This window comes from Leopardus geoffroyi, chromosome A1, assembly GCF_018350155.1.
Source record: "Leopardus geoffroyi isolate Oge1 chromosome A1, O.geoffroyi_Oge1_pat1.0, whole genome shotgun sequence".
Taxonomy (NCBI): Eukaryota; Metazoa; Chordata; class Mammalia; order Carnivora; family Felidae; genus Leopardus; species Leopardus geoffroyi.
The window spans coordinates 108,344,580-108,358,483 of record NC_059326.1 but is presented as its reverse complement, the minus strand read 5'-3'; the positions used below and the strand labels follow the sequence as shown (position 1 = coordinate 108,358,483).

The window sequence follows — 13,904 nt, the reverse complement described above, 5'->3', positions numbered from 1 at the left end:
CTGTGGTCCTTGAAGGTGGTACCTATCTGCTTTCATCTTTATGTTACCAGCAGAGTTGCTGGTACAAAGTAGAATATAGCGGAGACTAATAGACTCAGATAGACCTGGGTTTGCATTCTAACTCCACTACTTACTTGAGTTAGAGATCGCCTCAGTTCCTCATTTGTAAAGCAGGGATGATAATAATGCCTGTTTTTAGGGTCTAGTGAGGATGAAAGATTGCTTAGTAGATTTTAAGTATTACTACTAAGCCAGGACTTGCTCTTCTGGCTTTGGTTCATTGTGTTACTTTTATGGATGACCTCCTTCTCTTTGGTCTTAACCTCTGTAGGAATCTTGGAATATAGATGATCTCCCACTCCTGACACCTGAACCAATCATCTGACCTTTGAAAACTATTTCATTCTTTGGCTTTTCATCCACTTCATTCCTGTGTAAGAATTTTTTTTCTGTCTCAACAGTAAAAACTAAGTAGGAGGAAGATCTTTGACCTGAGATATTCTCCTCTCACTATTTTTGTATTATTATAACCAGTTATAGTTAGCTCATTGATTTTCTGCTGCTTTTTAAAATACACATAGTAGAGCCACAGAATGGCCTCTGAGCATAGCTTTAGTTTATTCCACATTTTTTGATCATAGCATTTTAATTTGTTTTTGTTTTTTCTTTGTTTTTTGTTTGTTGTTTTTGAGAGGGAGAGAGTAGGAAGAGGGGCAACGAGAGAGAGAGAGAGAGAGAGAAAGAGAGAGAGAAAATCCCAAGCAGGCTGCACCCCCGGCTTTGAGCGTGGTGCAGGGCTCCATCTCACGACTGTGACATCAAGACCTGAGCTAAAATCAAGAGTCGGATGCTTAATGGACTGAGCCACCCAGACACCCCCACTTTTTTACTAAATTTAAATCAGAGGTTACAACAATGCATCCTTCATCTATCAAGTCTGTTGCCACAGTTTCATGGACATTGCAGAGAACTTAAAGTACTTTTATAACTTTGTTTACTTTTTGCCAACCTTACATTCTGTTGTTAAAACATATTTTAATTGTACGTATGTATTATAAACTTTATGGGAACTTAATGTTACTATTTATGTAGTCACTATTCATGTAGATTTACCCACACATTTCCTGGTTTTCATTGGTTTTCCTTCTTTCCTGCATCTAGAAATTTCCATTTGGAATTGTTTTCTTTCTCCCAGTGGATTTTCTTCATTCTAGGTCTGTTGGAGAGAATTTCTATTCATTTTTGGTTCTCTGAAAATGTCTTTACTTTTGCCTTTTCTTTGAGGACTGTTCTTGCTGGGTACAGAATTTTAGCTGTTGTAGATATTATTCCATTGTCTTCTGGCTTCCAGATTTCTATTGAAAAGTCAACCATCAGTTTAATTTTGGTCTTGTCAAAGTAATCTTTTTTTCCTGACTGCTTTTAAGACTTTTCTCTCTTTTTTCCCCCCACCAGTTTTACCCTAGTATGCATACCTATGGTTTTGTAATTATTTATCTTGTTGGTAATTTTTAAAGCTGTGTGATCTGGAACTATATATTCTGTCATTGGGAAAATGCTCAGCCATTATCTTCTATGCCTTGAATAGCTTCCCCCCCCCCCGCCCCCCCCTTGACTCTGGGTATTCAGATGTTACTCGCTGTATCTCCTGTGGTTTTTGCCCCTTCTCTCCCAACTTCATTCTTTTTTACCTTCATGCTTCATTGTGGATATTTTTTCAGGGTGTCTTTACTTATTCTTTTTTTTAATCTTTGATTATTTTTGAGGGAGAGAATGCGCACACGTGCATGCACCCATGCAGGCGGAGGAGGGGCAGAGAGAGAGCGGGACAGAGGATCCAGAGTGGGCTCTGTGTCGACAACAGAGAGTGTGACGTGGGTCTTGAACTCACAAACCATGAGATGAAGCTGAATTCGGATGCTTAACTAACTGAGCCACCCAGGCGCCCCTCCCCTTTACTTTTCTAATTCTCATCCTAGTTCTGTCGAATCTGTTGAGTCCATGTTTGACTTTTTAATTTCCATAACTTTAATTTTCAATTTTAGATTTTTGATTTTATTTTTGGTTAATACTTATTTGCTAAAGTTAATTTTTCTTAAGTCTTTATCTCTATAGACTTGACCCTTGAACAGGGGTTCAAGCACCGCTGACCCCTGTGCAGTCGGAAATCCATGTATAACTTTTAAGTCCACAAAAACTTAAGTACTGACAGCCTACTGTTGAGTGGAAACCTTACCAATAACATAGTCAATTAAGACATATTTTGTTTGTTATACGTATTATTACAATAATGTAAGCTAGAAGAAAGAATGTTATGAAGAAGATCATAAGGAAAATATATTTGCAGTACTACAATGTATTGAAAAGACCCACATGTAAGTAGACCCATTCATAAGTGGAGCCATATAGTTCAAACCTGTGTTATTCAAAGTGCAGGTGTCTTTACCATGGATTGCTATACTAGAACATGTATGGCCAGTGAGCTGTATCCCCTGAGAGCTAAGAATGATTTTTACATTTTAAGCGGTTGTTTGAAAAAAAAAAAGTCAAAGTAAAGTATGTATAGAGATTATATGTTGCCTACAAAAGTCTAAAATATATACTCCTTTGTCCTTTAAAGAAAACGTTTGCCAACCCCTGCTATATATATTAAATACAGTTATTTTAAAATCTGTTTATTGCATTATTTGTAAGTTCTTCATTGTTGTCTGAAGTTTATTGTTTTCATCAATGCTGTCTTATAATGTGCTTAGATTTATTTGAGCAATGTATGTTGTATATGCAAAATTTTTATGGTAAACATTCATTTGCTTCCAGTAGTTAACTAGAAGCACTAGTAACCATGTATAACCTTAATACAGCTTCAGGGATTGAGATGGATTCTAAAATGAGCATCAGTTTACTTTTGGATCACATTCATTACTTGAGTGTAATGTTCTTTCCAAGGTCCCCTTCCAGAGAACAGCCCTTACATGCTAGGCCTTGGAATATAACTTTTGTCTCTTTAACAGAAAGAGTTCTGACTCAGAAGTGCTTCTGCATCTCTTGATCTCATCTTTATGAATCAGCAAAACCTCAAAGGTCATATTGTGTGTGTTCCAGTTTTTCTGTTTACCTTAGTTAGAGAATTCGTCTGAGTTAGTTACCTACTATTATCAGCAGGGGCATATGTGATACCATTTCTGTGTGTAGTTTTGATAATTGAAGTGACTACTGTTAAGATAATAGAATTCAGACTTGGCCATTTTTCCTTTAGGGTTTATTTAGTTTTTAGTAAAACTAAATGCATGTTTCCTTAATGTTTTTTTGCACTAAAGCAATGAGAACCCCTGTTTTAAAAAGTAAGTAGAGGGGCGCCTGGGTGGCTCAGTCGGTTAAGCCGCCGACTTCGGCTCAGGTCATGATCCTGCAGTCCGTGAGTTCAAGCCCTGCGTGGGGCTCTGGGCTGACAGCTCAGAGCCTGGAGCCTGTTTCGGATTCTGTGTCTCCCTCTCTCTGACCCTCCCCCATTCATACTCTGTCTCTCTCTGTCTCAAAAATAAATAAAGGTTAAAAAAAATTTTTTTTTAAAGTAAGTAGATTTCTCTTAATGTTCCTGAATAGCAGTTGCAGAGGAATTATTTGGAAAATAGATCACCATGCCTCCTATCTAATACTTTCTTTCACTAGTCTGCAGCATAGTGGTTTGTTTTTTATCTTAATTCCTATTGCATTTATTTTGTGAGGTTTGTGTTGTTGTGTTGTTTTTTTTTTTTTTGGTATGAAAGGTATTGTACAAACTTGCATCCTTTATAAAAGCATAACCGCACTAAAGATAATGTAGAATAATTTCCTTCTTAAGTCTCTTGTATCCTTGCACCTAGCATAGACATTCATTAAATCATGATTACTAACAAACTTTTTAGGGACCAACTACAAATTGGTACAATATTATGTGAAAAGAGGGTATAAAATTTTTGAAATTTGGAATGCAGTCAACTATTAAGTCTTGCTGCCATATGCTGTACTTTAACCCAAGATACTGCCTTTTTTTTTTTTTCATACTAATGACTATTTTGTGTTAGTGGTGTGTGTGTGTGTGTGTGTGTGTGTGTGTGTGTGTGTGTGTGTGTTCACATTGTTAACACTTTAGGGTGGCAGTAGCTGATAGTTTTATTTGAAACAAAAGAGGGGCAAAGTTTTTCCTCTGAAATACCATTACTAATGGTAATCTCTTCTGGAATCTACACAGTGAATTCCTGTCTAGGCTTGACTAACAGTGTCATAGTACTAATTTGGTTCTTATTATTTCCGAAGATTTTTTCCTAAAAGTGGGGAATTTGGGTTAGAAATGGGGTTGCACAGTAATGTACATAAAACCAAACTTTGTTGCAGAAATTATAATATGTCAAGAACTCTTGACAAGTTTTTATTTAATTTTTTTATTGTTTCTTATTTTAATTCCAATATAGTTAACAGTGTTGTATTAGTTTCAGATGTACAGTATAGTGATTGAACAATTCTATGGTTATATATGTTCAGAATATATTAAATTATTTTTCTTCTTCAGCTTCCAGCCGATCTTACCAAGATGCACATCACAGACAACCCTCATCCACAGGTGACTCACGTGTCTTCTAGTCAGTCTGGTTGTAGTATCGCCAGTGACTCTGGGAGCAGCAGTTTATCTGATATCTACCAGGTAATATCTTAGGAGTTTGTGTGCTGTACATACGGCTTTTTTATTTTGCCAAATATCCCATGGTTGTGCTTTGGGTGATCACTTATCTTTTAAGTAGGGTATGAAATTCAGGTAGAAGGTCTTTGGGAAAATCTGCTATATTGTTTCAAAATTGTAAGCCTAATTAAAGAAGTGATCTATCATTTGAGAGTGATTAAATACGGTTCAGCAGTGTATGGATATAATGGGTTTTTTTTTTTAAGTTTTTATATATTTATTTTGAGAGAGAGGGAGAGCACAAGTGAGGGAGGGGCAGAGAGAAAGGGAGACCAAGAATCCCAAGCTGCCAAGCAGGCTCTTCACTGTCAGCATAAGGCCGTGATGTGGGGCTCAGTCTCACAAACTCTAAGACCATGACCTGATCTGAAATCAAGAGTTTGATGCTTAACTCACCGAGCCACCCAGGTGCCCCAATGTAATGTTCTTTTTCATTACTTTTATCCAGGGGAATTCGTAATAATATATAACCCTTGTTTTGTTAAAAAATAGTTCTTGAAACAGCTGAACTTATATTTATAAAAAGGCTGAATTTTACTGTAATTGACTAAGTTTTTTATAAGTAGTCTTGAAGAAAATAAAAGTTGCTATTTTTTTTTTTTTTTAAGTTCTAGGTGTAGAGTTGCTTTTTATTGTAAAGGCTTTCTTAAATTTTTAGTAGCCCCATTAAAAATGTAAAAGGAAACAGGTAAAATTAATTTGAATAATATATTTCATTTAGCACAATATATCCAAGTATTATCATTTCATACATAATCAGTGTTTAAAAATTAGGGGTTACTTAATTTTTTATCCTGTCTTCAGTAGCCTGAATTCTTAAATTTATTTTAATATAAATTTAAAGTAAACCTGTACATGTAAAAATTAATATCATAAAGTTAATTTACTAGGTGATTTTTATTAACAGTGATAGTATTTGATATACAACTTAGAGGTTGTTTAGTGTTGAATTTTAGAAAAGTAGTGGACTTTTCAAGATGACTTCACAAATGTGATTCTGGATTATTTAGGATGCTTCTAGCACAAGTAATTGAAGAGGTAAACGCCACTTGTTTAAACAATAAGGATAGGGTATCAGCAAAAATGGCAGAGTAGAGAACTGTAAATAATCTGTCCTTCCAAAAATAAATAAACTTTGGCTGACCATCAGGCTTTATTCGGTCAAGCAGGAAGTGAAGGCTAAGGTAGGGTTGTAAACTACGTCGCTGAATGTTAGAGGCTTGCTCCATCACACAGAACGCTCACCTTTCTGGGCTGCCAGTTACTAGTGGAGTTCCAGGTGGAGTTTTGCGGGGGTTCTCCTAGGTTTGTTGTGGCTGGTGGTTCCATGGTAACCGGGCAGTGCCACAAAAGAGTTGTGATTTTCTGTGGAGCTTGGCTTTGAGCTGATTGTTGGGAAGCTGGTTGAAGTGGTGCATTTGCTGCCCAGTGACCTGAATCCACAACCAACTTTCTAGAGCCTCTTGGGCTGCAACATTCTTACTGCCTGCATTGCCAATCCTGCAACAGGCCAGGCAGGGCGCAAGATGGAGCAGCAAGGGTCTGCCAGCCCAGGCTCTGGTGCCGCTGGCTCCAAGGTACCACGCAGCGGAGCATAGGGTACATGCGCAGCATGGGGACGTGACAGTCTTTCAAAGCCAGAATTTAATATAACCTTTAATATAACCTTACTGTGCATCTCAGTTCAGACTAGCCACTGTTCAAGTGACCAATTGTCACATATGGCAAGTGGCTACCATGTATTACTGGTCTTTTGAAATGAAATCATTGTTGTCTGAGGAAAACGTTATAGACATTATAGTTCTACTGAGTTACGCGGATTCAGATATTTTAGGGAAATCAGCATTTCTCTCTCTTTTAAAAAAAATATTTTTTTAATGTTTGTTTATTTTTGAGCAAGAGAGAGAGGGAGACACAGAATATGAAGCAGGCTCCAGGCTCTGAACTGTCAGCACAGAGCCCGATGTAGGGCTAGAACTCACGGACCATGAGATCATGACCTGAGTCAAAGTCAGACACTTAACTCATTGAGCCATCCAGGTGCCCCAACATTTCTCTTTTATGGGAAGGTTATAGGCAGAGACAAAATGGAAAAGAAGCTCTATTTTTGGATTATGCATAGCTTTTCTCCACAAAGGTCATTGCTTTAGCCATGTATATGTCCCTGTTTACAATTTTATAGTAGACAGAACAAGGAATCCTCTCTCATTACCATTGTGTAGTACACAGAACAAGGGATTTTTAAAAAGTTCAGTTAAAAAATGCAGTGGCTCTGGAGACACTCATAGTGTGCTCCATGGATTCTGGCTTCCCCCAAAGGAAGTATCATGTGGAAGAAATAAGAGGTCTTGCACACCTTAGGGGTGCCTGGGTGGCTCGGTCAGTTGAACATCCAAGACTCTAGATTTTGGCTAAGGTTATGAACCCATGATCGTGGGTTCAAGCCCCACATTGAGCTCTGTGCTGAGCATAGAGCCTAGTTGAGATTTTCTCTCTCTCTGTCTCTCTCATGAACATGCTCTCTTTCTCTCCTTCCTCCCTCCCTCCCTCCTTCTTCCTCTTGCCTTTGCCTGCTCACTCTCTCTCAAAAAAAAAAAAAAAAAAAAAAAAGTTGTTGCACACCTAAAAGTCAAAGTAGAGCTGTACAGCTTCTATGGCTTCTTTGTTTTTCCCAGAGAAGACTTACCATGGGTTAATGAATTTCACGGATGTGGCTATAGATTTTTTATAGGATAAGTGAGAATGTCTGGACCTTGCTAAGAGAAATCATATAGCAGACATGTGATGTTGTCAAACTATAGGTACCTGATCTCACTAATGTATCCGTTTTTTGTTTGTTTGTTTTTTTTAAGTTTATGCATTCATTTTGAGAGAAAGAACATGTGCAGGAGGGGCTGAGAGGGAGGGGGAGAGGGAGAATTCCAAGCAAGCCCTGTACTGTCAGTGTGAGGAGCCCGATGTGGGACTCGAACTGATCAACCTGTGAGATTATGACCTGAGCCCAAATCAAGAGTCGGATGCTGAACCAACTAGCCACCCAGGCAACCCAAGTATATCCATTTCTAAACCAGATGTTAACCAACTTTTTGGAGCAAGGAACAGAGCCCTAGATGGTTGTGAGAGAAAGGACAAAAGGATAGTGCCCAGATAGAGATCAGGGTCTTCTGGAGAGGTCCATGCTTTACTACACATTAGAAGATGAGCTATACACAGCAGAGTCCTATATCTTTGGCAGGATCCTGGAGGAGCTCCTGGAACATTGCACTTGTATCTACAGAATGTCTACCTACTGGTTTGCCTGCCTGAGGCTGAGACTGGAGCACCCTACTTGTGTAGTTGGAGGTCTTCTGCTGTACTGTTAGGCCCTTGTATGTGGCTGCCCTGCTCCACCCTCCTGTATGTTTTCCCTGCTCAGTGGCACTCTATACAGCTCATTCTACCTTTTATAAGATTAATTTTAACGTGGATAAACTGTGGGCAAGTATCCTTGCCAGCTGTCCTGCATGTGAAAGGACTCCCTCCATTACAAAGTGAGGAAGGCACCATCCCTGAAACCTGAAAGCTATCATTGGCTCTTGTCCCTTGATCATAACATTTAGGGGCACCTGGGTGGCTCAGTCAGTTAAGCATCTGACTGTTGGTTTCAGCTCAGGTCATGATCTCACAGTTTGTGAGTTCAAGCTCCACGTCGGGCTTCATGCTGAGGTTGTGGAGTCTACTTGGGCTTCTGTCTTCCTTTCCCTCTGCCCCTCCCCGGCTTGCTCTCTACCTCTCTCTCAAGAATAAATAAATAGGCATTTAAAAAAAAAATCATAACTTTCAGCACCAAGTCATATTCATTCTGTTTCCTACATCGTTAATTGTGTTTGTGTATGTTTGATGTTAACTGACATGTATGTTTGATGTTATATGTTTATATGTAATAAAATTTAACCCCCATAGTAGAGCCTACGTGGAGACATAGAACGTTTCCATCACCTCAGACAGTAGTCTTTGCCCCTTTGTAGTCATTCCCTTCTGATCCCCAGCCACTGGCAACCACCAGTCTGTTTTCTGCCTATACACATCTTCTGGAAGGTCACATGAATGGAGTCACAGTTTATTTTTTTTTCGGAGATGTACAGTTCAAAAGATGATGCAATTAAACATAGAAAGTAAGCAGTAAGATAAAAGTAGGTTTTAATGAAATTAGGAAGAGTAAACAGACAAAAACAAAAAAACAATGAAATCTAGAACCAAAACAGGAATTCAGATATTGAAAGGAGAAAATTATAATACCAAAGTCAAATATGTAAAAAGTTAAGATAAAATCTTTTTAAGAGTGGCCGAAGAAGGTAAACATCCTCAAATTTGGACTTCCTTTAAGAGAATAGCCAGTGGATAGAAACAGTTTATGTTAAAAACAAAGATAAAAACAGAAGAACCACTATGTTAAAATAAATATACTTAAATACATAATTACATATGTTGTATATATGTACATATATATATGTTATATATGTTATATATGTTATACATGCAATGTAAATCTGAATGAAAGAGGACCAAATGGTAATAATGTTTTCTATTAGTGGTAGGTTTGTGAGTAGTTTTTATTATGTTAGCTAGGCTTTTCTTACCTTTTTTCTCTGTGAACATTAGTATTTCTCTAACACATTTTATGAAGGATGTAAATAGAGTGTACAGTTTTTAAAAAGTTGAATAAAATTTTGAAAAAGATTAAAGTTAAATACTAGAGAATAAAAGGAATAAGTACAGAATAATAGATTGATAAAATGTTACCCCCAAATGCAGAATTTCTAGACCTACAATTAAAACACAGATAAGGGGGGCACCTGGGTGGCGCAGTCGGTTAAGCGTCTGACTTCAGCCAGGTCACGATCTCGCAGTCCGTGAGTTCGAGCCCCGCGTCAGGCTCTGGGCTGATGGCTCAGAGCCTGGAGCCTGTTTCTGATTCTGTGTCTCCCTCTCTCTCTGCCCCTCCCCCGTTCATGCTCTGTCTCTCTCTGTCCCAAAAATAAATAAACGTTGAAAAAAAAAATTAAAAAAAAAAAATAAATAAAAATAAAACACAGATAAGGTAAATAACAACCAATTTGTGTGTGTGTATCCAATCAGATCCTCAGACTAAAACAAAGGGAAGAAGAGTGCTTAGAGTTAAATTCAGTAGTGAACCTTAGTCTTTTCTTGACCTCAGTCCTTGTTTGGAGTACCATTCAAGCTGTGAATACACCGTTAAGTTACAGGCTATGTTGTCTGTGTATGTATACATTGGCCAGCAATAATTGAGGTAGTCTGGTTATCCAAATTTTGGCACTTGAAAGATTTTAAAAGTGAACACTTAACCTAGTCATGGCTTCTGACAGTATAAGCAAAGCGTTGTGACATAATGCAAGGTTTTTTTTTTTAACGTTTATTTATTTTTGAGAGTGAGAGACAGAGTGTGAGAGGCGGAGGGGTAGAGAGAGAGGGAGACCCACAATCTGAAGCAGGCTCCAGGCTCTGAGCTGTCAGCACAGAGCCCGAAGTGGGGCTTGAACTCAGGGACCTTGAGATCATGACCTGAGCTTAAGACCAACGAACAACTGACTGAGCCATCCAGGTGCCCCAGGTATTTTTTTTTTTTTTTAATGCACGTATTTTTAATTTGGAGATTTGAGGAGAAGAGAGAAGAGAGACATTTGAACAGCACTTCTTAACAAGATCATTGTTAACACCATTTTATATGGCCACATATGTGGCTGTGCTCCTATGCATTTCCTTCCTGAGAGTTTTCATGTTTTCTGGTTTAAATATAACAGTCCTTGGCTCTCAAGGAAACTTTAAAATAAAGCATTTACCACAGTTTGGGGAAAATGCAAGTTACCATTTTGATATGAATATGTTTCTAATCAGATAAGCTTAAAATGTAGGTAAGCTTATACATTAAGATGTGTTAAATTGTTCTTGGAATAAATATTTTATGTATCTTCATAGAATACTCAAATAAGGAATGCTTCTTTCTAGATTTCCTTTTTCTATTTATTTCAGTCTGTTTATACCAGCAAGAGCTGGAATATTGTGAAATAAAGCACTTGTCTTTTCGTTAACTTCTTTTTTAGAAACCTCAGGCACACGTTCATCACCTGTCTATCTTTCTTAGTTTTTCTGCAGGAAGTCAACATGGTCCTAAAAATCCCAGTGCTTCAATTACTCTCCCTATGGTAGCATGAGTCCTTATTTCATAACTCTACTGCCAGTTTCTCCAGAACTGGGGCACCCCATTGCCACTGGGATGGTCATTGGACATTGACCTAGCTTTGCCATACCACGTGCTTTCTTTTGCTTTAATATTCCCGTTAAAAATGTGTGTCCTGGGGCGCCTGGGTGGCTCAGTCGGTTGAGTGGCCGACCTCGGCTCAGGTCATGATCTCACGGTCCGTGGGTTCGAGCCCCGCGTCGGGCTCTGTGCTGACAGCTCAGAGCCTGGAGCCTGTTTCGGATTCTGTGTCTCCGTCTCTCTCACCCTCCCCCATTCATGCTCTGTCTCTCTCTGTCTCAAAAATAAATAAACGTTAAAAAAAAATAATAAAAATGTGTGTCCTAGTCATAATCTCATTTATCTTTGGCTACTCACATTTTATAAACTCCCACGTGAAATAAATTCTAAAAATAGTATGACTTTATTTTATTTATTTAGTTTTTTTTTTTAATTTATTTATTTTGAGAAAGAGAAAGCGAGAGTTAGGGAAGGGCAGAGAGAAAGAACCCCAGGAAGGCTGCACTGTTATTGCAGAGCATGACACAAGGCTCAAACCCACGAACAATGAGATCATGTCCTGAGCTGAAGTTAGATGCTTACCGACTGAGCCACCCAGGCGCCCCTACTTGTATATTTTAAAAGCTTCAGTGCTCAGGGTGCCTGGGTGGCTCAGTCAGTTAAGCGTCCGACTTCAACTCAGGTCATGATCTCACGACTCAAAAGTTCAAGCCCTGCATCAGGCTCTGTGTTGATAGCTCAGAACCTGAAACCTGGTTCCAATTCGTCTCTCCCTCTCTCTCTGCCCCTCTCCCACTCATGTTCTGTCTCTTTTGCTCAAAAATAAATATTTAAAAAAATTTAAAAAAACAATAAAAGCTTAAGTGTTTCACCATTATCTGATTTATACTCTTCATTTCATTTCAGATTTGTATTCACAGTCTTAGTCTTTGACTTCTAACCGCAGTCTGCAAGTCTGGCTTTAGGTTCCACTATTCCCCACTTGAACATTCTAGATTCTAGTTCACAACAAAATACATATGTTATTCACTGAACATGTTTGTTTTTTCCTAGCCTTGTGTTTTGGTTATGCTCTTCTACCTGCCACTTCACCTAGATGACATTTTCACTTGGTCTCTCAGATCTTGGAACCCCACAGCAGTTTTTCTGTGGGTCATGAGTGGAAAATTTGTGGAGGCAGAGTTTATTTCGTGTGTATTCCCTGATGAGTTAAGCACACTTTTGGCACTTAGGAAGTAATCTAGATTTTTTTTTTTTTAGTTGAATTACACTTGAAAGTAGAAACCAATATTGTTTCCAGGGAAAATGCAGAGGATCACTACTGACTAAAGCTTGATTCTCTAGGGCAAAGGAGTCTTTCCTTGACCTGCCTGACCTATTGTAGAGATTATGGAATGGGCTCTTCCAGACAGCGTTACTGTGAAGGATCAATTTCACAGGCTTCTTCCGCTAACCAGAGAGACAGGAAACAAGGACTGAGTGGTCCATGAAAAAGATAGAATGGAGTACTCACAATGAGAATGCAGCAAAGAGAAGCGCTGAAAATTTAAGGTTCTTGGCTCTGAAATTGAAAACGTGGTTTTTGTTAAGTCTGTATAACTTTTCGTTCCAACCTGTAGTTCCCCTCTTTCTTTAATCTAGATGCAAACAGGAAAAGGATATCCTCTGGTGCTTTATTTGGGGAAGGCAAAGTCATCAGAAAATCTCCTGAGACTGTTAGCCTCACCAAATTCTATTTACACATATACACAGAGACACATTTACACTGCAGGAACGGAAAAACAGAAGTTTAATGAACTTTTTTTTTTTTTTAATGTTTATTTATTTTGAGAGAGAGCGCATGCATGAGCAGGGGAGGGACAGAGAGAGTGCAAGGGAGTGAGAGATAATCCCAATCAGGCTCTACACTGTTTGCACAGAGCCTGCTGCAGGGCTCTAACTCAGGAACCTTGAGATCATGACCTCAGCTGAAATCAAAAGTCAGAGGCTTACCCAGCTAAGCCACCCAGGCGCCCCTAAACTTGTTCTCTTAGCTCTTTTACCAATATACTTTTTTCCCGCTACACATAACTTACTTGTCATTATCTTCTTGAGGTTCTGCTGTATTCCAGGTGCTAGGATAAAGTAGTTGAAAGGCCAGGGCTCTGATTTTCTGTGTACCCTGCCTTAACAAATTTGGCATATCTGTTGACCTACATTTTTTATAACAACTTTTGATAATGATTTTATTAGTTTCTTGGACTCTGGTAAATTTTCTTTATGGCTCTGTTCTTTGCTTCAGTTGGGGTAGTTTTTATTGCCCCCCCCCCTTTTTTTAAATAAATGTTTATTTTTGAGAGAGAAAGAGTGCAAACAGGGGAGGGACAAAGAGAGAGGGAGACGAAGGATCCCAAAGCAGGTTCTGCCCAGACAGCAGCAAGCCCAATGTAGGGCTTGAACTCGGGAACCGTGAGACCACAACCTGAGCTGCTTCACCAACTGAGCCAACCAGATGCCCTTTATTGCCTCTTTTCAAGTTTACTCTTCTTAGAATTTACATTTATTTAGATTTCCCATTTTCACCCTACTTATATTTGTATTTCCTTTTATATCTTAAAACTTACTTACAATGTTGGAAGTTGATGTCTCCTAATTCCATCTCTCTCCTTCCTAGGTCTCTTTATATTGATTGGTTTTTCTCTTGGTTATGTATTACATTTCCCTCCTCCTTCTTCTCTCTTGTAAGTTTTTGTTATATGTTGGACATTTTAAGTAATACATATTTAAAATTCTCACCTAGTTATTAGAGAATTAAACTGTTTCCAAGGCCTGCATCCTCAGAAGTATCATGCAATGACTTCCACTCCTGATAGTCATTTTATCTAAAATGACCTAACTTAAAAAATCTAACTTCCCTTTGCTTAGTCTAAGAATTAGACTTTGGATTCT

At 38.4% G+C, this 13,904-nt stretch overlaps 1 protein-coding gene across 15 annotated transcripts in view; it reads left to right on the top strand.

Moving 5' to 3' along the window:
• Window positions 1-13,904, top strand: part of RAPGEF6 (Rap guanine nucleotide exchange factor 6) — a 191,365-nt gene that overhangs the window by 87,315 nt on the left and 90,146 nt on the right. For all 15 annotated transcript variants that reach the window (XM_045487928.1, XM_045487967.1, XM_045487913.1 and 12 more), the window contains one exon: window positions 4,550-4,681. In XM_045487928.1, coding sequence (XP_045343884.1) covers window positions 4,550-4,681 — 132 coding nt within the window. The remainder of the gene's footprint in view (window positions 1-4,549; window positions 4,682-13,904) is intronic.